This window comes from Stegodyphus dumicola, chromosome 6 (assembly GCF_044657685.1).
Source record: "Stegodyphus dumicola isolate Sdum_Otavi_A_Nest chromosome 6, ASM4465768v1".
Lineage (NCBI taxonomy): Eukaryota > Metazoa > Arthropoda > Arachnida > Araneae > Eresidae > Stegodyphus > Stegodyphus dumicola.
In genome coordinates this window covers 68,859,317-68,884,390 of record NC_140773.1, presented here as the reverse complement: position 1 = coordinate 68,884,390, position 25,074 = coordinate 68,859,317, and the positions used below count along the sequence as shown (strand labels likewise).

The 25,074-nt window shown below is 32.5% G+C and overlaps 1 protein-coding gene across 4 annotated transcripts in view; it reads right to left on the bottom strand.

Annotated features, from left to right (window-relative positions):
* Positions 1-25,074, bottom strand: part of LOC118200281 (insulin-like peptide receptor) — a 529,147-nt gene that overhangs the window by 118,402 nt on the left and 385,671 nt on the right. For all 4 annotated transcript variants that reach the window (XM_085818478.1, XM_085818480.1, XM_085818477.1 and 1 more), the window contains one exon: positions 23,372-23,547. In XM_085818478.1, coding sequence (XP_085674604.1) covers positions 23,372-23,547 — 176 coding nt within the window. The remainder of the gene's footprint in view (positions 1-23,371; positions 23,548-25,074) is intronic.

The window sequence follows — 25,074 nt, the reverse complement described above, 5'->3', positions numbered from 1 at the left end:
AAATTAAATTAACATGCCAGTTCTTTTCATCTGACTAGCAACAAAAGGGAATAACAATACATGAAACTAACTGCACAGTTCTGAAATTAATTGTGAGAACATCAGGACAAAATCTCAAACTGCATGTTCACACAATGATAAACTTTACAATGAAATATGAAGTAGGCCAAACTTTACACAAACATGGAGGAAGAACCTGATAATAAGGTATATTTAATATTTCCACATTTATTTTTAATTTGGTGATACCATTTAAATAAACTTCCACGTTTTAGATTTGCTGAAGGAAATTTTATGTGACAGTTAGTGTACTTTCAAAAGTTTGTTATGGTGAAGCACAGCTACTAACAACTACAGTTCAAATAGAAGACAGACAGAAGGTGAGGAATGCAGCATTTCCTAAGTTTCATCTACAAAGCTCATTGCCACAAAAAAAAAAAAAAAAAAAAAAAAAAAAAAAATCAACTTTAGTTATTACTAGTCACAACAAAATTTATTACTAAGCACTGGCAATAAATTTTAATGTTAGAAAATAATGCATATACTACTATGAAACCACAGCACTTTCGAAAACTGACTGGCATCATTTAATCACTTTTTTTTTAAATTCAGTTAGATTATTCATAATATAAAATTTCTTTCCATACCTTTATAGAAATTAATGGAAGTCATGCAATAAAATAATGTATTTAAGAATCTTAATTGCAGTAAAATAATAATAATATTTGATAATCTAAATAATTTTTATAATTTTACTACATTTGATTAATACTCCTTATGTTGATACTATGCTGTATCAGAAGTAAACAGAGAAGTAACATCCTGTCTATGAAGATGACTGTGAAAAATAATTAATCGAAATCAAATAGTCAGGATGCCCATATAGCAATGAGAATTCTTTTAATATGTTGTAAAAAGTGCTAACTACATTTTATTAATTTAGAAGTAAAAAAAAATACATTTTATTACTTGATATTTGACAGAACACATAGAATGAAATATGTATCTAGAAAGTAATAGTTATAAATTAGCACAACTTAAGTTAATAAAATTTTGTTACCTTTAACATGTCTTCAAAATACTGCTTCTTAATGTTTTCAGAGATAAAAACTAAAAGCAAAAAGTCCCCCCCCTTTTCTAAAAATTTTCTAGTTAATTTAGCACTTGTCCAAGCTCTGTTTATGCCACAATTGTAATTATAACACAGCATTTGTAGCAGGCATTATTAAACTGATGGTTGTTAAAATTCAGAAACTATGTGATCATAATTGCAGGAAAGCCAATTATATCACACTTGTTTTTACAATGTAACTGTAGTTACATGATTTAATTTGCACTCCACTGTAATTACAGTTATACTATTTTAAATGCTATACTACAAAGACAATTAAAATTAAACATTACAGTTCTATTACAAATATGATTTAATTGCAGTCACAAAGTAATTATGACTTATGATCTAACTGCGATTATATTTTGCACAACTCATCAAGAATATAAATTTTGTGAAAAATCCTTAAATATGGAATAAAAATATTTCTAATACTGGTCCAAAAAGCTAGTGAATTCTAAAAGCCACTACAATTTGTGTGAATCTAATGGATGCAGTACACTGAAATGTTACATTTCCTCACTTTATGGGAGATATTAATTAATAAGTGTAATATTTTTTGATATTGCACATATGCAACAATAAATTTGGTGCAGTATAAATACTGCTAAAAACAAATAAAAATATATAACTACTGTGATGAAGAAACACTGTTCAGATGTCAAAATATATGGTATAGAACAAGGATTCTTCAATAACACATTAAAAATAGTGAACACTTTAGACAACTTCATTCTGGGAAATAAAATACACTGCTGGTCAAAATTATAAGGAAAAAAAAAGGCACCTAATTATTCTTACCTAATCTAATTTTACCATGCTGTTTCTTAAATTCAAATAGTGTTTAAACATTATCCAAATGCCTCATAAATGTACTTGTGACAGTAAGCTCTAAACTTAACTGTCAAGCAGCTGAGTTTAAAGTTTGCGGTCCAACTGGAATATTTTTAAAGCAGCAAAATGTATACAAAAGACCTTTTATGCCAAAAAGCTAACAATTTATGTTCTACTGACATCTAAACAAAACAAAATCTACTTGAATTGATGCATCTCTAAATTTCTGCATTTATTAAAACAGCCATCTTTTAAAAAGAATTCTAACTCATTTCGAAAATTTTTTTAAAACACAGACAGTCGAACAATTAAAAGCAAGGTGAAAGAACATATGGAATGGTTAATTTTTAAAGACAAACAGTTTCTGCCTTTTGAACACAATTGAAAGTCTTTGAAACTGTTGCTAACAGATAAATTCTCAGAAGAAATAAATTGGTTTTTAAGATTAGTTTCTGCTTATGACAGCAAAGTTTAAACTTGGGAATTAGCTTTTCAGATTGATTCCTATGACTGCAAGCTTTAAACTCAGCTGTCAAGCAGGTGAGTTTAAAGTTTGCATCCAACTGGAACATTTTTAAAGTGGCACAATATATACAAAAGATCTTTTATGCCAGAAAGCTAACAATTTATGTTCCACTGACTTCAAAACAAAATCTACCTGAATTGATGTTAAGAACATCAAACTGCAGTTTACAGCAATAGACAATCAGCACCCTATTGGGTTTCAATTTAAGATCTTATAAGAAAATCATTAAATTTTCATATGAATGAACTGCATTAATGGAATATGTGATAACAGTTCTTTCTTGCTTTTTATTAAAACATAAAAACAAACACTAAGCAAATACATAATTAAACTGATGTCTCAACATTTATTTTTTCACAAATTTGACCTGGTGCAAATAAACACTCAAGTTCTACCTCACCAACAGAGGTTTCGCATGGAAGTTGTAAGCATCCTTTTTTGTAAGATAAGGTCACCAAGTTTGGCATATGTATAATTAAAGACACCAATGCTAGTTTACACACAGAGGGTAGAAAACAAGAACATCAAATATTCCCATAAATATTTGGGAATATGATCAGAAGTAGTACATACAAGTGGACTTGTATGTGGATATGACTTTCTTTTTATGCAGGATAATGAAAACTGAGCAAACCTAGATAAATTCATAAAAGTTGTAAGCACTGAGTAACTAAACAGGCCAGTCAAACTTCTCATTCATGGTTTTAATTTCACAATGCACAGAATCATTTCTAGTGACTGCAGCAACATATTCATAAGGTTTAAGCAAACTTTTACCAAACTGTTTATTGAACTTGCTGTTTACATTACTGTGGGAGAAGTGGAGGTGATCATTTGAATTATTTTCCTAAGAAATTTGTTGGAATTCATTTTAAATTCATTCATATTAAATTAATTTTTTCATTAAACAAAAACCAAATAGAATGACACATTATTAAAAATGTTTTATTCACATTCTGAAAACAAGAACATTGCTATAAAAGCATAGAAAAAAAAAAGGAACAGCATATTTCATTTAACGGGAGCCAACTTTGACGCATAAACTTTTAAATATTTTAAGAATTTTAACAAAATATTTTAAGAATTTTAAATATTTTATTATTAATTTTCAATATTTTAACAAAATATTTTAAGTATGTGATGTAGTAATCGTTTGGTTTATTTGATTGTGGCAAAGCACTCGAGGGTTATTTTACACAAGGGGAAGGATGCCTTCGTGGAGGACTTTCTCAGGAGAACTGGCTTGTGTACACGTAACACATGAGAAAAACACGAAAGCATCCTTTTGTCAGGATTCAAACCCTGTGCAGAACTACCAGTGTTCTGTTGTGGGCTAGCTTGGGTAATGGAAAAGATCAAAATCTCATAATAGATGCAAAATGATGGCCTGTATAATACAAAATTATTGCCATTTCAATAGCATAAAGTGACTTTCACGATATTGTATTTTATTTTATTTAGCTCATGATAAAATACATGAGGACTATTAATATAATTGTAGTTTGATCCGGATTGAAACCCCTGTGACTGGCTCACCACATGGGCGTTTTCGTGAATTTAACTATATGTAACAAGGGTACAAGATAGTTTTCCTTCGAAAGTCTTTCACGAAACATACTTTTTTTTAGACAGATCGCCCTTTGCGTGTTTTGTCACAATCTAACAAACCAAATTAAACCTAATCCCAAGCAAGGACTAGTACTCCGAGAAGATCTTCATGAAGGAATGAAGGACCTTTTTAAATATGATTGGCTTATTAGGCAGCAAAAATCCACAAAAACTGCCAGGTAGCCAGCTCATTCCTCGGGATTTAAACTCGCTTCAAACTGCCAATTTTTACTAGGTCGCTGCGGGCTTTTGTTGAATCTTTATCAAAAATCTTTGCAAAGTAATCGCGAACACACAGTTATTGGTTTTTAATTTGATTTGGTTTTATGTGATCACGGCAAAGCCTCAAGGCTATCTGCCTAAGAGGAGGGATGTTTTCATGGAGGACTTTCTAATGGATACTGGCTCGTATACACGTTACACTTGGTGAAAACCACGAAAACGTCAATGCAGCCAGCCATTTGCTGGATTCGAACCTCAGACCGAACTACCTGTGTTCTGCGACTTTACTGCTTGGCCGCTAGTGGGCCAAAATTATTTAGTACCAACGGGTTAATTAAGTTAGGAACTTAATAACTTTCATTTGTAGAGCTGTTATCAGCACTGACATTTGGAGAGGTTTTTTTTTTTCAAACGAAATTTTTTAATGTAATTACTTTAATTCGTTAGCTAATTGTTTCTCTGACTAAATTTTTGTGCTCAGTATATGTAACCCTTCCATACACTAACTGTTTTACTTAACTTGCACTCCGTTAATTTTATGCGATTTTATACCGGTAGATTTCTTTCCACAAATGTTCCAAAAATCGTGTATTTTTTCCCTAGATTTTAAAATAAATTTTTTAAAACCAAATATTTCTAGAAATTCATTCAGCATATGAATTTATTCGATTTAATTGAAGTTTCGAGTAGAATATTTTCCTTGTGCGCAGTATATGTAACTCTTTCATACACTAACTGTTTTACTTAACTTACACTCCGTTAATTTTATGCGATTTTATACCGGTAGATTTCTTTCCGAAAAATGCATACTTCCCCCCCTACATTTTAAAACTATTTTGTATTTTAAATCTTAATAAAATATTAAAAAACAAATATTTCTAGAAATTCTTTAAGCATATAAATTTATTCGATTTAATTGAAGTTTTCGAGCAGAATATTTTCCTTTTGACATCCAAGAAATTTTTATATGTCAGTTCACGTTTCTAAGGAACACACAGCCACATATACAAGTACAAAAATCAGGCATGCTGAAAGCACAGTTTTAACATTTCAAAATGCAAAAAAGAATACTATACCATTAAAAACACCCGCGCTTGAAATATGAAAGCAAACAAATAGATGTTTGCAACATTTTATATTTTTTCCTGTTCTTGACGAATCAGAAACTGTAGTTAACTTTTAATACATTGTATAATATATGGCAGTCCCGGATCTAGAGGGGGCCAAGCCGAGATCTGTGCCCCGGGCGGCAACTTCTGCGGGCGGCAAATTCAAGCGTGTTATTGGATCGCATTTGGAATGTTGTTTCATTTTTGATACAATATTAGTAATTTTCAAGACCACTTTTAAGAATATTTATAATTAATTACTAAGAAACATTTTAATGAAACAAACAGTTAAAAGAAAGCTAAGTACATCCAAATACGACTGTAAAGATAAGATTAGAGAGAGGACAATCGAGGAACTCCAGGCATCACTGACAAGGTCAGACGACCCTGTCCTGGATGCTCGCGCCTCTGCCAACTCAACACAGCCTAAATATAATAGATCTAGGGGGTGTTGACCAACCTCATTTGATTTTTCACTGCCATTCGCTTCCCAAAAGGGATTATTGCCCCTTTTATGCAAGCTCACTTCAAAATGTCTTGCGCGGTCGTATACAAACTTCGCGGAATTAATTGAAGCCCTCCTCAATTCTCTAAGGAGGTAAGAAAGGAGGTTATTTCCTACTTAAATTCAATTCTTCTCAACAACTAACAATGGTCAACTTTTCAGTCCCTCACTTTAATGTACAAAGGGTGACACACAAAGAAGAAACTATGAATTACGAACGAATTACTTTCTTTTATACTCATATTATATTTTTGTAATACAGAATAATGAGTCAGAATTTGTTTACGCTCCACAGGAATTAAAAAATTTTTAAGTTGCAGTAAGTTTCAAGTTTTAGCTGTTATATGTTATTTTTGACAATTATCAAATAAAGAAGAAATTTGGGACTTAAGTAGTTAAAATCTTGCAAAGCGATAGTTAATGTACTAAAATATTATCTCCCAATTCTTGAAATTAAAAGTGGTCAATTAATGTCAAAAACTAAATAGGAAAAAATTAAAATTAAACTGAGTTATTGTGTTTCTTAAAATTACTATTCATATTCACTGATGTAATTTTAAGAAGTGTAATAACCGAATTTAATTTGAATTTTCTCCTATTTAGTTTTAACATTACTTGTCCACTTTTAACTTCACTTTGGAGGTAATGTTTAATATATCAGTTTTGATGTATGTAAACCAGATAAATTAATGAACCTACAAGAAACTGATATATATATCTACTATATATATTAAATCAACCTATCAAATATCGGATTTAAGAGAAGATACTACAGTACTAATATTAATTTGTAGCGCAGTTTTTTTTTTTTTTTTTTGTCTGTCTAGATAAATATTTATGAATTTTTTTAGATCTTAAATTTCAAATTCAACATTTTAAGTAAATAGTTCTAATCTAATTTTAAAATTCTTTTCATTGAATTCCAAAATTCGGCTTGTTAAACGATTCTAAATTCATACAAATATTGTTATAATATATGTCATATAAAGCCGTTATTTACTTTTCCAATTTTTAATCACTGAACTTGAAGTTACTTAACTTTCTTACAGACTCCATATTTTAAGAAATATAAGAAATGTTAAAAAATTTATTTCGTTTTCCAATTCTTCTCTCACGATATGCAATGAAACACATTTAAATTAATTAAACACATACACGTTTAATTAATCATTATGAACATATGAAACACGTTTATAATTATACAAAAAATTTCTAACTTCCTTCTATTCATCGCTTAAAATTTTTAATGTCCTGTTCACCCATTTCTTTTTAAACTTGCATTATATATTTCTTTTTGCTATACATTAGAATTTGTATATTGTTGTAATGTATTCACCCAATTTGTATTTAAATGATAATTTTAAGAAAGTTCTGCCTCATAACTCTAGTTAACAGAAGATGTTTCTGACGTCTTCGTGTTGATGAATCATTAGTATGCATCTTATTTTTCAGTTTAGGTTTCAATAAATTTTTAGAGAGAGATGACGCTGAGTTATGCTAATAATATCTCTAACTGTCGCTATTTATAATATAAGTTAACGTGATTAATAGTATAGCTTATTTACAATTTTTATAAAAATTTTCAGCCATATCGGAAATAATAGCAAATGCTCCTAATATTTTGATTACATTTTCTTCTTCCTTTACATTTTTGTGATATAATGTTTTATGATTGCATAGAGATAAATATAATTAATTTACCAGATATGTAAATCTATTTCAGAAGTCAAACAACAAAAATCAGCGTTATATTTACAAAATTTTCACAGGACTAGTTTCGATGGTTTTACCGAACCACCATCTTCAGCTGCAAAACCGCAAATGAACAAGATAGGAAATAATGATTAGATAAGATAAGAAAGCCTGGACAAGAATAAGCAAGTGGCGCCATCTGTTGGTGAAACCAGAACTAAAACATAATTTCTTTAAAGGCCGAAGGCAAATTTGGATTGGAATTAGGATCGTTAACTAGAACAGAAAGATTTTTATGAATGTGAAATGCCTCTAGAAAATCCAGTTCTCCAATGGAAGATGTTTTTTGAATAATTTTGGCAGCAGAAAAACTGAAAGTGTGGTTTTCGGACCAACAATGTTGAGCAACAGAAGACTTCTGCGTTTCCTTTTTTCTAACATATGCCTCATGTTCCTTGACGCGAAATTTTAAGGCTCTCTTAGTTTGGCCAATGTAAATCAAGCCACACTGGCAAGGAATCCTATAAATACCCCAGGAATTCATATCCGGAATGGGGTCCTTGAGTATGGAACTCGGAATTTTATTGATGGGAGAATAAACAACCCGAAAGTTAAATTTCTGCAAAATATGTGCAACTTTATAGCTAATTGATGGAAAGAAGGGAATGACAACAGAATTTTTATAATCTCCTAAAACAAGAGTGTGCCTTTTAGTGTGTTGAGATGAGAATTTTTTAACTGCTTGATTAATAATGTTGGGTGGAAAGCCCCTGTCAATAGCTATTGCTTTTAAATACTTTAGTTCTTCATCAAGGGCTAGTTTGGAGGAGCAAACTTGAAGAGCACGGAAAACATAGGAATAAAATGAAGCTAACTTTTGTTTAGTCGGATGACATGATTTAAAGTGTGGTGGAAGGCAAACCGATGAAGGTTTACGGTAAACCGTGAGTGAACTGAATAGCAGGATCAATAGAATTCATTGTTGAAAGAACTTTATTTAAATCATCTTTATTACCTTCAAACAGAGTAAAAGTATTGTCTATGTAGTGGAACCATGCTGGGAAGTTTAAAGTTTCAAACAATTTTGATTCATAATAATGCATGTAGATATCAGCCAGGATGGGACTGAGGGGGCTTCCCATGGCTAATCCCTCTTTGCTTGTAATATTTATTTTGGAAAACAAAATGTGTTTGTTTCAAACAGAGTTGAGTGAGAGAAATTAGCTCATCAATTTCGACGCAAGAGAAATGAAATTCGCGAAGTCTGGTTTCTAGACATCTTAATGCACTCTCCACTGGGACATTGGTGAATAATGATTTTACATCAAAAGAAACCATGAGTAAATTACTAGGAAAAATGATTTTAACTTTATTGAATTTTTTATGGTGTAAATGTTATTGTCTAAGAGAATTGAAAATCTAGAAACTAAATATTTAGCTAATGGATACGAGGCAGTACCTAAATTTGATACAATAGGGCGGAAAGGAATAACACTTTTATGAATTTTGGGAAGAGCATATAATCTGGCACAATTCGCAACAGATGGGATAAGTGAATGTTTTAAGTTGCCTGAAATGATATGCGAAGATTTGATCACAGTTTTTATTTTTGACAAGTCCGAAGGTGAAGGATCTTTAGGAATCGGATTATATGGTCCTTCGTTTAAGAGTTTAGTGACACCATCGATGTAAGTGTTCCTATCCATGACGACTATCTGGCCACCTTTGTCGGCCTTTGAAATAATAATATCCGGGTTAGAATGAATTTCACGCAATGTAACTCTTTCTCTCGCAGTTAGATTTGGTTTCAAAGGTTTATTATATCTTACTTATCCCATCTGTTGCGAATTGTGCCAGATTATATGCTCTTCCCAAAATTCATAAAAGTGGTATTCCTTTCCGCCCTATTGTATCAAATTTAGGTAGTGCCTCATATCCATTAGCTAAATATTTAGTTTCTAGATTTTCAACTCTCTTAGACAATAACATTTACACCATAAAAAATTCAATAGAGTTTGTAAAAAAAGTTAAAAACATTTTTCCTAGTAATTTACTCATGGTTTCTTTTGATGTAAAATCATTATTCACCAATGTCCCAGTGGAGGGTGCATTAAGATGTCTAGAAACCAGACTTCGCGAATTTCATTTCTCTTGCATCGAAATTGATGAGCTAATTTCTCTCACTCAACTCTGTTTGAAACAAACACATTTTGTTTTCCAAAATAAATATTACAAGCAAAGAGGGATTAGCCATGGGAAGCCCCCTCAGTCCCATCCTGGCTGATATCTACATGCATTATTATGAATCAAAATTGTTTGAAACTTTAAACTTCCCAGCATGGTTCCACTACATAGACAATACTTTTACTCTGTTTGAAGGTAATAAAGATGATTTAAATAAAGTTCTTTCAACAATGAATTCTATTGATCCTGCTATTCAGTTCACTCACGGTTTACCGTAAACCTTCATCGGTTTGCCTTCCACCACACTTTAAATCATGTCATCCGACTAAACAAAAGTTAGCTTCATTTTATTCCTATGTTTTCCGTGCTCTTCAAGTTTGCTCCTCCAAACTAGCCCTTGATGAAGAACTAAAGTATTTAAAAGCAATAGCTATTGACAGGGGCTTTCCACCCAACATTATTAATCAAGCAGTTAAAAAATTCTCATCTCAACACACTAAAAGGCACACTCTTGTTTTAGGAGATTATAAAAATTCTGTTGTCATTCCCTTCTTTCCATCAATTAGCTATAAAGTTGCACAGATTTTGCAGAAATTTAACTTTCGGGTTGTTTATTCTCCCATCAATAAAATTCCGAGTTCCATACTCAAGGACCCCATTCCGGATATGAATTCCTGGGGTATTTATAGGATTCCTTGCCAGTGTGGTTTGATTTACATTGGCCAAACTAAGAGAGCCTTAAAATTTTGCATCAAGGAACATGAGGCATATGTTAGAAAAAAGGAAACACAGAAGTCTTCTGTTGCTCAACATTGTTGGTCCGAAAACCACACTTTCAGTTTTTCTGCTGCCAAAATTATTCAAAAAACATCTTCCATTGGAGAATTGGATTTTCTAGAGGCATTTCACATTCATAAAAATCTTTCTGTTCTAGTTAACGATCCTAATTCCAATCCAAATTTGCTTTCGGCCTTTAAAGAAATTATGTTTTAGTTCTGGTTTCACCAACAGATGGCGCCACTTGCTTATTCTTGTCCAGGCTTTCTTATCTTATCTAATCATTATTTCCTATCTTGTTCATTTGCGGTTTTGCAGCTGAAGATGGTGGTTCGGTAAAACCATCGAAACTAGTCCTGTGAAAATTTTGTAAATATAACGCTGATTTTTGTTGTTTGACTTCTGAATTAGTATTTATTCGGCGTGTTATTATGTCTTAATTATGTAAATATATATTCAGCGCACTTTTGCGCTTACTAATATTGTACCTTCTATCTTCTTTAATATATTGTTCAACACACAGCATTTCATAAGATTAATTTCAAGAGCTGTGTGTTCACCAGCGATCAAGCGGTAAAGTCATTAAACATTGGTAATTTGACCTAAGTTTCAAATTCAAGAGAATGATTTGGTTGCATGACAGTTTTCGTGGCTTTTCCTCATATGTAACATGAATACGAGCCAGTTTATCTTGAAAATTTGCTCCTACTAGTGACCGAATTGAAAACCGCTGTACGCTAGGTTCAATCGCAGGCGAACAAGTTGGCTGAGGCAGATATCATTCGGGTACTTTGCCATAACATACAAACCAAGAGCTCTTTCTTTTGTGTGAATATGTAAATATTTATACTGTTATCGGGTTGTGTGAGGACTATAGTAGAGTTCTTGAGTAGTCTACATAAAGGCGTTATAGTGAAATGAAATTTTAAAGTGCTAGGTTAAAATCACTGGTTATTTCGAGAAATTGGTGTGTTAATTACTGAATCCATTGCATTCGTGATTTGTAACTTGTATATATATGTTTCAGATATTAATTAGTAATGTGTCATTCCTATTTTTTGTACTATCCTGAACTGCTTTAGTATTTAGGACTGAACCATTTTCCATTAGTTTGGCTAGTTATTGTTGCAAATATTTCAAAATTGCATATTTCAGAGAATTTCTATGTAAATTTGATTATTACAGTGCAAAAATAGTGAGAATATGTAAATATTTTGAATATATAAATATATGTTATCAAGCTGGTTTATTATGTTATCGAGCTGTGTGAGGACGATAATAGTGTTCTTGAGTAGTTTACATAAAGGCGTTATTGCGAATTTTAACGTGCTAGGTTAAAGTTACTGTTAGTATAGAGAAATTGGTATAAAATTATTCAATTCATTGCATCAGTGATTTGTAATTTGCTTATATTTGTTTACATGAAATTTTTAATTATTTAATAATGTGGGATTCCCATTTTTGTACTGTGATGAACTATTTTAGTGTTTTGTATTGAATCGTTTTCTATTAGTATCATTTATTAGTATGAGTAACTATTGCTGCAAATATTGAAAAAATGCCTATTTAAGGGAAAATGTAAATTTGATTATTTCATTGCACCGGAGAGACAGCTGCATTAGGAGGGTTCGCACGGTTTTTATCCGTGTAACTTTTGATATGTATGTTGGGCCTCCGCCCACCAGCAGCCGAGCGTAAAGTCGCTGAACACTGGTAGTTCGGTTCGAGGTTCGAATCCCGTGAATGGGCTGGCTGCATGGGTGTTTTCGTGGTTTTCCTCATGTGTAACGTGTATATGAGCCAGTTTCCTTTAGAAAGTACTCCACGAAGGCATTCCTCCCCTTAGGCAGATAGCCCTAGTGTGCTTTGCCATAATTAAATACACCGTATGTCGGGCCTCCAGCGGCAGAGCAGTAAACTCTGAACACTGGTAGTTCGGTCAGGGGTTAGAATCCCGGCGAATTTGCTGGCTCCATGGACGTTTCTGTCGTTTCATTCATGCGTTATTTGCATACAAGCCCATTACTCTTCAAAAGCCCTCAGCAAAGGCATCTCTTTTCTTAGGCAGATAGCCCTCTTATGCTTTGCCATAAGTAAACAAACTAAACAATTTGTTATGTATATTTTTTTTATAACAAAAATGGCACATAAAGAATTCCTTTGTATAAAATGGATTTTACATTTTATCTCAAACCTTAGCTATTTCTATGTTTATTTAAAAAAAAATTGAAATTTGTTAGAGAAACTTAAAGGAAGATAAGTGAGGGTGGCAGTTTTAAGATTTTGCCCCGCCTAGGAAAAATGCTAAGTCCGGCGCTGATATATGGTTTATTAAAATGTACATCTTAAGTTACAATTGTTATTTCTTCCTGTTTCTTCTAAATTTCGGTAATGTACTATAACAACAAGCGGTTCTGTTTGACTTTCATTTGTATAAATAATCATAAGGCAAACTGTTGTAAAATGATTTATCTTCATTCCCAAGCTTGCAGTCGTCAGAAAGATAACACACACCTGCTGTCTGACAGTGATTTTCACTCTCAGGGCTTTTCCGTAAAGTGTTATTTTCAAACAGACTTCACACCCTATTAAAAGCTTTGTGTCAACTGACAGCGTCTGCAGAAAGGCAGGGAAAAGAAGACCAGATCGCATGGTCTAAACACGTCTTAAGCAATTTTGGTCAAATCTGGGCTTCGTGTATACACGTCTTAAACATTTTTCGTGCGATTTGAAATTCATGTAAACACATCTTAAGCATTTTTAAAGGAAACTCTGAAAACGTTTAAACACCTTTTAAGCAGTCAAAGGGTTAAGTAATTTAATTTATTTACTTTGATAATGAATTATTGTTAGAGATAGCTGCTTCACACTGACTCTAAAATTCCTGCCATCACCAAAAAAATTATTTATAGTCATTTATTTAGGTAATTTTACAGATGAAGTTTCGGTCTTTCAATTTGGAACCTAATTAGAGCTGGACCCATTTATTCCTTCATTAGAATTATAATCTCTAGTACTTTCTGATAATTCTTCTATTTTAACAACTAAGTTACTCTTGCGATCTAATAAATTTTCGTGATACTCTACTATAGAATTCATTTCTGCATCAAAATTCTTTAAATCTGTTTCTTTCAGTGTAGAATTATCAGTTCATTTGGTAATTTCAATTTATGTGCTCAACCGATTTAATAATGACTTTAAATTAATCACTGGCTTATTTTCTTCAATATTCTTATCTATTTTACAGATAAGTTTTGTAATTGAGCATTTTTGACTAGCTCTTACTTTTTCCAGTTTTACTGTAAATAAAGGTTCTTCTCTTTTCAGATGTACATCCAACTATTTAATGGAATTAAAATCTCGACAGTTATGATTCGTCTAAAATACTCTTCAAATAATCATTAAGTTTTCTTCTTAATTCTAGTCCAGGCTCAAATGATGTTCCAAAATGTACAAAAGGCAATAATGACACGGCATACCTAACAAAGTTCAACATTCAATCTAGTTTGAAAAGGAATTTATAAGAATACCAAACCAAATTAATCTAATCTGAAATCTATTTAACTGAAATCTATTTAACATCTAATCTGCAGCATTCAAGCTGCATCAAGCAATTCAAAAGCAAGTTCATACTGTTGTTGGAGGTCGGTGCTCAAGCCGCCGTGCAATCATTAAAACAAGCAGTCTCACTGCTTGTCTGAACAGGAAAATTCTTATTTTATTTGTATACTCCTCGGGGGTCAACTCAGGTAAAAACCAGGAAGCAACTGATTAGGATCTGTATTTAGGCAGTCTCGGCCACGGGTGTTTAAAATCAGTCTCCATAGGACTAGAGTCATTGCAAGTGATGGCTATTTCAAGCTCAACAGGGGCCATATGGCGTTCTTGTCTAGTTGTGGTTGAACTATATAGTCAAATATTCATGGTTGTCTGGGGTGAAACACCCCCATTGGTGGAGTTGGCGAATTCAGCGAGCCTTTAAACTGCTTGAGGTTTCCAATGGGTGCCTGGAGCCTCAAAACTCCATATTCATATCCTTCCATGGTTCCCCGGGGGGCACCTTAGGCCGACATCTGTATATGATGACGCAGTGCTAGCAGGCCGGATTGCTGGCCCGGTCTGTCTGACAGTGTTTAAGTGTTTCATTCTGCTGTCTGACATTGGGATCCCTTTTGATAGCAGATGTTTTTACCATCCCTCCAGAATAGGAACGTGGAATGTGAGTTGCTAAGTATTCCTGTCGACTGAATCTCAGCTCGTCGGCTCGACCGGTTAGCTACCTCTTGGATTGCCTCTAGGGTTGGGTAGTTTAACTGTGTTAAGGGAGCCTCGAGCTTATCAGGTCTGAGTGGCCCTTCCTCCTAGCACACTGTCTTATTTGAACGAAAGTTATAACCACAGCAGGAGTTTGTCTCTGGTGTTTTCTTCTGTCTTAATTGAACGTGAAAATACGTGATGCATATGTAAGAGTAGACACATTCGACAAATTGCTTAATCCTTAATTTCTGTCTACTGTTGCAATAGTAGTAATTTGTGAAACATTTATCGTTTTTGTGATTACTTGTTATTGTTTTTCTACATAAAAAAATCTGATGCGTACACCACATGACCTTCTTGTACGGAATATTAAATTATATGCATTTTTTCTTGCATTTCATTTAAACTTATTGGATTGAATTAAATCTACTTCGCCGACAGCTCATAAACCACAATAGAATAAATACATTCTTTAAAATTCACTCTAGTACCGTAATTTCCGGAAGAAAGGCCGCATCAGCGTAAACGCCGCACTCGAGAAAAATGGCGGGAAAAAAATTAAAATTATACAGAAACGCCACAATAGATTAAATTGCGCGTGACATCGTCGTGGGCCATATAGATGCAAAAGCTCAACCTAAGTCCTGATATATGACATACCAGTTAAGAAAAATGCATGAAATGAAACCATAACTCAAAAATAAATTAAAGGTAAGAAATGTATAGCTTCTGTGCCGTTTAGAGACATTTTCAAAAATTTTCCGCTCCCTTCTTACTTAAAAACTATCCAACAAGTACTTGTACCCAAACTGATGGGATCTGTATTTGGCAGAATGCCAAGAAAAATCCATTCATGCTGAAGGGGAAATACATCAGAGTTCGTTATTGCGAGGCAGTTGGTGTCGTGTCCGCCTTTGAAAAAAATTGCAGAAAAGGCAGGTGTGGGGAGAGGATGGGTCCTGGAAGATTCATCGAATAGCAAAGAAGAGAGACTATTCAAACTGATGAGAATGTTGATTTGAAAGGGGGAAGAATGTTATTGTTCTGAGATCTCGTTTAGGGTGAATAAGGCATGTAGGTCCCTTCAAGGGAAAGAATGTAAACAAAATAAAGTTCCCAAAAAGCAACTGAGTGGTCTTTTGTGTGGGAATAGCACCAGTCTATGCACAATGACAAGGCCATCCAAACTATGTACAATGACCATCATAGGAAACATTTTATTTTTAGTGCACCTAAACGCCGCACCCGCTGAAAATTTAAGTTTTAAACACATAAACGCCACGGCGTTTCTTCCCGAAATTACGGTATTTGTTTACCATAGCGACACTTTGGCGCTAGATTCATTTATCAGTATTATATTTCGTTCATATTATAACTCATAATGCACAAAATTTATACCATTTAAAGAATAGAATTATCTAATCGTTGCCACATGTTCTATTCAAATACTATAATAAAGCTAGAATGATGTATAAAAGAAATTAAGCACACAAAACAAAAAAGAAACAGTTTTTCCAGACGATTGAGTATTTCTCATTCAATTAATTCAGTTCTCACTTCGCGAGAAGGCAAAAATACATAAAAACTCAAAATATCTATATTAAAAATAACAAAGTAAATCTTAAACACTTATTTCCTCGAAAAAATTCCCGAAAGTATTAAGCATGATTTAATTCGCAATAATAAATGAAGGCGTTATCTTTGTTGTTGCGAAGCTAAGTTTCTCAAATTGGCAACAAATCCACTAGTCTGCTGTTTCAAATGTAAACAATCAATGGCCACCATAAAAAAAGAAAAAAAAAGGCTTAGCGGCACTTAAACAACTTTAAAATTGTTGATAATTCTAAAAATATTGCATACAGATTTACTAAAGGCATAAAAACCTTAACCGGAAGATAAAAACAACATAATTCAATCATTTTTAAAGCAAAAAATGTACAATTTACAAACATATACGAGTAAAGAAACTGAGATCACTGAGCCGGGTAACACAGTGGATATATATATAAATACATTTATATACGTTTAGTGCGGCCGATTGCAACCAAAATACGAGGTGCACATCTACATGTTATAGCAGTCCTATATACAAAATTTCAACGTTCTGAGGCTACTCGTTTTTGAATTATGCGAGATACGTACGCACGTACGTACGTACATACGTTCGTACAGACGCCACAAAAAATTCTCTTCAGAATTAATTTTGAAGCAGTTTTATAATTTTTTTGGAGGAAACGAGTCTTTTATTCTGTCCTTACGTACAGATATCACGGGAAAACATCGTTAAATTGCATTCGATAGCGGTCAAAATGGATATTTTCGTTGAAATATGCTGCCTGAAACTTTTCGCAATTACAATACTTCCTTTTTACTTCGTACAAGGAAGTAAAAAGGTAAGTGCAGTTACAAGTGTATGTTAAACTTGGGTTAACTTTTTAATTCCGAAAAGCAACGGTTTGAGCATTTTACCGAAAACGTTTTACCTGTCATGTTTGAACTATTGTCGTATTCTTGGCTATGTAAATTACTAATATCTAAACCATTTCTCTCTAAAGTCTTTTATAAGAATGCTGTTCGTCATTCACCTGTCTATCTGTTGAAACACAAGATACTAAAAACCTTTCTTAAATACTCATGTCTGTATTTTCTAAATTAAGATATCTCATACAAATTAATAACTGCTCTTGATGGCTGGCATCAGGGGTACAATCAAGTAAAATAGAAAAATACTTTGCCTGTTTGACCTTACTTAAAATAATTTGCTTTATATTATTCATTACTAAGCTAATTGTTTGAGTTTGAATTTTATCTTCAAGGTAACGAAGAATAGTTTTTTATTAATATATAGAGACATTACAGGGTCAAATATTGTGATCATTTCTAGACACATAAAAATTATCATTTCTTTTGAATAACTTGTTACTTGAACGACGAAAGGCTAAGATTTGCTTGGCTAAAAACTGAATGGCATAGATAATTCTTTTAATAACATTGCGCCAATGCTTAGTCTCTTTTTTTTTTTTTTAAATAAATTTTGAAATTCTGAATCCTTAACTTTTGAAGAGATTGACTGCTTGTGTGATGTAAAATGTTTTGTTATGTTACTTTACATAAGCTAGCCAAGATTAGATGACAAAAGGGATAAAATACCTGTTTGGGATGTACAAAATTTGAAGAAATTCTTTATATACCAAAAACCATTTTTTTGCAGAATTTGTTATATTTATTTAACTACAGTCAAAAGTCGTTAATTCGGACACCCATAATCCGGAATGATCTATAATCCGGACCTCAAAGCTAAAAACTTTCTGCGCATAGGCGTTTACGCATGCGCATAAGACCTTTACGACTGCGCATATGCGTGTGCGCAAGCGCAGAATACGTTTTCGCGTGCACGTTTTATGTATAACAGACGGTATAAGCAAAATTATCTATTTCAGTTAATGTGATGATTGCGTTGTACCTTAATCTTCGAATTGGATCCGGCTTATTATTTTTTGCAGACTGTAAGAGCAATTTTATAAAAGTAAACTTGAACTTTCGATTATGTCAAATAGAATTTCCGATGCTGGAGCTCCCAAAGGATCTACAAAACGAAAGTATGTTTCGATGTCCATCAAACAAAAAGTGGAATTGCTGCAAAAAATGGATAAAGACATGAATGTGGTGACAGAGAAGTTAGTGAAAATAAAAAAAAAATTCGATTGATGCGGTGTTCCACAAAAGTATAACAGTACTGCGAAACAAAAGTGTGTTGAGGACCACATATAAAATGTGATATTTATTAATTGCTACAGTTTCACTCATACTATTATGATGCATGATAAAAGTATGCTGTCATTTTAAAAAGATACTTATTAGAGAAAAAATGAGCATAAAAATTTTAATATGAACATCGTGTTTGACTTTTTTTAACACTTGTGAGCGTCTTGTTTGACAAATGTGATAATGATGCAAACAGTATTTACAAGATGTTTGCCTGAAATTTTGCTCATTTTAATTTTTAATTGCATCATATAATGAACTCAAATGCACCTAATTTCAGCTTTCAATAATTTTTTATTTATGTATTTGTTGGATGTTTGAAATAAGAAAATGAAAACCGGCTACGTTTTTTTAAACTTTGGTGTACTGGCAAAGAAATTAAAGTACTTAAAACTGGGTAAAAATAAAGGGGGCCTATATTTTGCAAAAAACTTATTGATTTTGAAAGCAATCAAACAAAAATCTCAGTTTGCCTGCAGCAAAGTAATTTAGTTTCTGATGGTGTTAATACCATTATGAAATGCTACGAGAGTCAGATATTTATCCACAAGAATCTGTTATTATACAAGCATCATAAATCCAATAAAACACCCAGATGTTTTAGTAGTAGCTATATAAATTTTATTCACAAGTTTGCAGATGATGATGAATGATGTGATACGAGAAAAAAATAGCATATATATAGAAAGGCAGTTGGTTGGCATGTTCAAAAATCTTAAGACTCTATTCTTCTGGTCTGATTACAAAATAACATATAATACTATTTATTTATTTATTTTTATGCTCTTATTCAAACACTGTTCCATAGTGAATTAAATTATTAATCTTATTGTAAAGTTACGATAATCCCAGTTTTTTCTGAATATTCTTTGAAGGGGATAATAGGTTAACTTTGGCTTAAAACTTAACTTTGGCTAACAAATTTGGCTAACTTCAGCTTCATTAGTGAACTTGACGAAGCAATTGTACCATGGAAAAATTAGAAATCAGCAGAATAATTAAAAAAAAGTTTACGCCTGTCTAAGTGCATAAAACTGTTGAATTTTCAAATTGTTCAACTCAAATTCGAACCCCGGATAGCTTTAGGTCTATTTAAGGTATAATGCAAGTACGAACCAGTGTGAATGAATCAGTTTTATTAAAAATAAATCTTATATTAGAGCATCTTTCTGAAGATTTTTTACCTACACTACATTTTCCATAATATACTAAACTAAAAAAATATCACTAATTATTCTTTTGCTTACTTATACGGAGAACATAACAAAGGCATTAACTTGCAGATTGCTCAAAATCGTTCAGACATAACATATTCACAGATATCGACAAGGACTTATTTCAGATTTCTTGAATTAATGTTGTGAACTATGCAAGTATGTTTACATCCACCGAAGTTGTTGATACTGGGCGAAGCTTCGTTGTGATGTCGGCTTATGCATAAAGTTAAGACAACGTGACCTCCCTGCACATTTGGGGATTTAGCATCGACCGCTGTTGGACTCTTCTCAATGCACTTCTACTGATTTTTGTATTGCCATTCAGAGGCATAGAAAAGTGTTTATTCAAACCAAAACAACTATCTTAGTAGCTCTTCTTTATACTCACTTCTATTCGTATAACAATCATGTTTCATGTTTAAATGTCTAATGGAATTGATTCTCATGTCACACAAATGCAGCTGAAATTCATCGTAGATTTTGTTGAAGCTGTTAAACAAATAATAAAACTGATAGTGCTTCACACAAATGGTACCAAATGCTTCAAGAGAATAAAAGTATGTCCATAATAAGAAACATTATAGAAGGAAATCCTTGGCGATTATCCTTAAATTCTACAACAGTTTGACTGAATAGTCAAATGACAATGCATGCATGACAAAGGCATATAATAACCAGTGACATACTATGATAAATATTTTAATCAGGAAAATAACTGCACATTTACTTTTTTTCCCAAGCTCCTTGAAACTTTTTAAAAAACAGTTCTTATGTTTATATTTTATTTCTACCATTTTACACTTTTATTTTAATACAGATAAATCCCTTTTGTTTTTATCAAACATTTATACATGGCTCTTGCTATATATACATGGTTCTCAATCTTTATTGCTCCACTTTCCCTTCCCACCACTCAGATTGCAGTTCCCTTAAAAATGGATTATTATACACTTTTATAAATTTTAGTTCTCTTGATCTCTATACATGTTTCACTTAAAAAAAAAAAAAAAAAAAAAAAAAAAAAAAAATATCTTTTTAGAATATAAATATGCAGCTTTATATTAAAAAAAAATATCTTTTTAGAATATAAATATGCAGCTTTATATTTATAAAGCTGTACAGAAATCTTTAAGCAGATGATATACATTTTAAATTTTACTGGAAAAGAAAATACAGTACAAAGTCCGTAATCCGGACATCTATCATCTGGAATGATCTAAAATCCGGACCTGAAAGCCACAAACTTTTTTTTTGTATGCTTTATGCATGCGCGTAATGCAATTACACATGTGAGTTTAATGTATAACAGACGTTATAAGCTAGGCTAAAATTATCTTTACTGATTCTAAGGCATTTCAGTTAATGTTGCAGATTGGGCTGTTCCTTAATCTTCTAATTGGATCTGGCTTATTATTTTTTGCAGACTGTTATAGCAATTTTATAAAAATTAAGCTTGAACTTTTGATTATGTCAAAAAGAATTTCCAATTCTGGAGCTGCCAAAGGATCTACAAAGTGAAAGCATGTTTCGATGCCCATCAAACAAAAAGTGGAATTGCTGCAAAAAGTGGATAAAGGCATATTCGTCTCAAAATTATGTGAGGAGTATGACACTGGAACCGTGAATTTTAAGGTTTTCAAACACTGCAAACTAAAGGTGAAATTTTCCAGTTATTAGATTTTGTAAAGAAATGTGGAGAAGCAGTAATAAATGAAGATGATAATAACAAGTTTTTCATTGCGATGGCAATGCCCCAATCATCAATCAATTAACAGACGGCAAAATCTGTAGTATGGTTCTAGATCCAGAAAATATGGCTTCCAATAGTGAAGAAAGTGACAGAGAGGTTATTGAAAATGAAAAAAATTCGATTGATGAATTAGTCGGCATTCTTGACACAGCAAGTACAGGACTTGAACAATGGAACTTTGTAACTGAACAAGAAATTATGTCTGTTAATAGAATTAAAGAGAAAGTATTAGCACAAAAACGAAGCAACTTAAACAACTTACATTGAGAGAAATGTTTAATAAAGTAAACAAATAAATATTAAGCTTTTTTTTTTTTTTTTTTTGTAAATTTTGATACCTTTTTAGATCATAATTGCTCTTTATTTCATAAATTATGGTTTCATATTTTTAATTGTATAATTTCTGCATGCCATCTTACCAAATTGAAATTGATGATCTAAAATCCGGATAAACCCTTAATCCAGAATCGCGGAAGTCTCGGCGAGTCCGGATTACAGACTTTGTACTGTATCTCTACAAAATATATCAAACACATAAATACTAAAATAAATAAAATACCGGGTTGCCATAATTAAACTGACAGTGCTCAAAGTGTTCTATAGCATGATCTATTTGCGAAAATGACCCCACATTTTGTAGGAAGATTAAACAAGACGGGGGACGAAGGATTCCGCGAAAAAACAAATTAGTTCCAAAAGTCACCGCTAGGGGAATATTTGGCTCCATGTAATAGAAAATAGAGTGCTAACAAATGCAAATTAATACGGAATAAAATTAACTTTTATTATGCACATTTTCTGATTTAGTTCAAATGCAATATGGCAACACTTTTAGAAAAGTGTAAAATCTACATAAACACACCGATAAAGTCTCGTGATCTGCAATATCACGTACGCTGAGCAGAAGATGAAGTTCTTTATTCAAATTTCACGTTACATCCATTCGTAGAGTGCCAGCTGCTTTAAAAGGCAACGTGTTACGTTTCGAATCAATAGGACTGAAAGTTTATGTGCAATGTCTCCTTCTTTAGTAAAGCGTGCGTTACTGATCAAATTCTATAAGAACATTACCCCGACAGAACCGGAAACCTGTTCTGTTACCGGAGAGAAATATCGCCACAGGTTGAACAGCTTTGTCATTCCGGCACTTCAGCAAAGACAATACCTGGGAGAAATCATTTTCATGCAAGATGGAGCACCTCCACACGTTGCTGTACGGGTGCAACAGATGCTACAACAGAAATTCACAAATGCAAGAGTTATTAGCCGCTACTTTCCAACTGCATGGCCACCTCGGTCGCCTGATCTTACTCCATGCGACTTCTGGCTATGGGGTTACCTTAAGTTCGAGATCTATCAAGGAGTGGTCCAGGACCTGGCTACGTTGAAGGATAACATATCACGGACTGTAAGGGAGATTCCTGCAGACATGTTACTTTCTGCTGTTGTGCATACTGTGCACAGAGTGCAATATGTGGTCCACAACAGCAGCAGCTACATTGAACCTCATTTGAATGCAAAATAAAAGGTAATTTCCGTATTGATTTGCATTTGTTAACACTCTATTTTCTATTACATGGCACCAAATATTCCCTAGCGGTGACTTTTGAAACTAATTTGTTTTTTCCCGGAATCCTTCGTCCCCCCGTCTTGTTTAATCTTCCTACAAAATGTGGCGTCATTCTCGCAAATAGATCGAGCTGAGCACTGTCAGTTTAATTATGGCCACCCAGTATATGAATGTATTAATGAAATGCACATAATATGAATATTTAAATAAAAAGATGGTGACTGGTAAGTAATATGCAACTCACTGTGAGGCTTTGTTGTAAAATAAATAATTGGAGTTTGAGCACCCACTAATGCAGAAGCTGTTGTATACGTCCTCATATAAGCAGCGTAAGTAGTAGCTGGTTGTAAATGAGGTATTATAGCTACCACATCATTTGCATCAGGATCATCATTAGCTTCAACATCATTAATTTTCCAACTTGACAAAAGAAAAAAAAAAGTTACTAACAAGTTTAAAATTCTGATGGCATTAGAAAACAAAAATTTAATACAATAAAAAACATTTGTCAGTTAAAAAAATTCAAAAATGAAAATCTTGATCATTTATTTTATAAAATAATATATATCAAATAAATAAGACATTTACTTCACTCAACTGTGCATGGAAAATTTAGTACACATACTGACTTTGTTGCTACTAACAAATGCATCTAAACATACAGCTTAATCTTTTCCAGCTTTCTTTCAAGTCAGCCTCAAAATAGTCTTATTTAACAATAACAACATATAAATCAATTTTAAGCAGAAAGATATTATACCATTGCTGATTGTTGGCTTCCCCTTTATCTTGTCAAGTTTTTATTACATTCCTTTCATTTAAGATATGATTCAGTAACAGACATTCACATCAACAAAAAAAAAAAAATTACATGATGTTATTAACCTAAGCTCTGAGGTGGCTGGAATAACTTGAATTCAGAATAATGACTGGGCACAGAGTTTAACACCCTCAAATATATATATGAAATAATAATAAAAACACAAGGAAAATCCGCAGCAGTTTCGATGCGTGCTTAGATCCATATTGAGGAAGAATTTTGATTGCGTAGTATGCCAATAATGTTAACTTGGCAATATATAAAGAACTTGGCAGTCGAGGCAGATTTACTTCCATTTTTATTTCCAATTGACATTTGTGGCCACAATCACTTGGCACTCTAGTTGTGCCTTTCCACAGAAGATTTACATTTTTGCTATTGTTGAGATAGAAAGCAAGCCAGCGAAATTACATCTTAGCAAAGTAAAGAGCAAAGCTGAAGTACGTATTGTAATGTTAATGGAACGTATTGTAATGTAATGTTAATTGAAATTTTTGTATTTGAAAAAGTTTTAAAAACCTTCCCTAAATAGATATGATTATGAAATTTATTTCCTTATTTTATATTCACAAAATTACATGGTCCATATTATTATTGTAGGGCAGTGCAAGATTTAATATATCTTTAATTTTGCATATTTGCATATTTTTCCATTTCAATTAACTAGTTTGGAGATTTTTTATTGTTATAAACTTTGATAATTATACAATATTAGAATAATAGGCCAGTTACCTTTATTAAGGAACGGAGGTTTCTATGTGTAATTGTATTTAAGCATCCCACAGCTATCAGCAAGTTGTCACTCTGATTTGCATAGTACAGGATTTGCCCATTTTTATCAAAGTTTATATTGTTATTGTACTGAATTTTTACTTACTATGTATTAAGTTCTAAATTCTATTTTGCATTGCTTTACAATTAAAAAAATGTGTATTATATCATAAATAATCAATTAAAATTTTATGTATCTGTAAAAAACATTTTGGTTTTATATTGGCAAGATCAATTTTTATGAAAGACTTTTAAGTTAACGACTGCAAAATATTGATTATGATTAATGTTTAAACAAAGCTTTTACAGAACTGTGAACTTTCTTGAAAAAATTGAGACAGAGAGATGAAGATTCC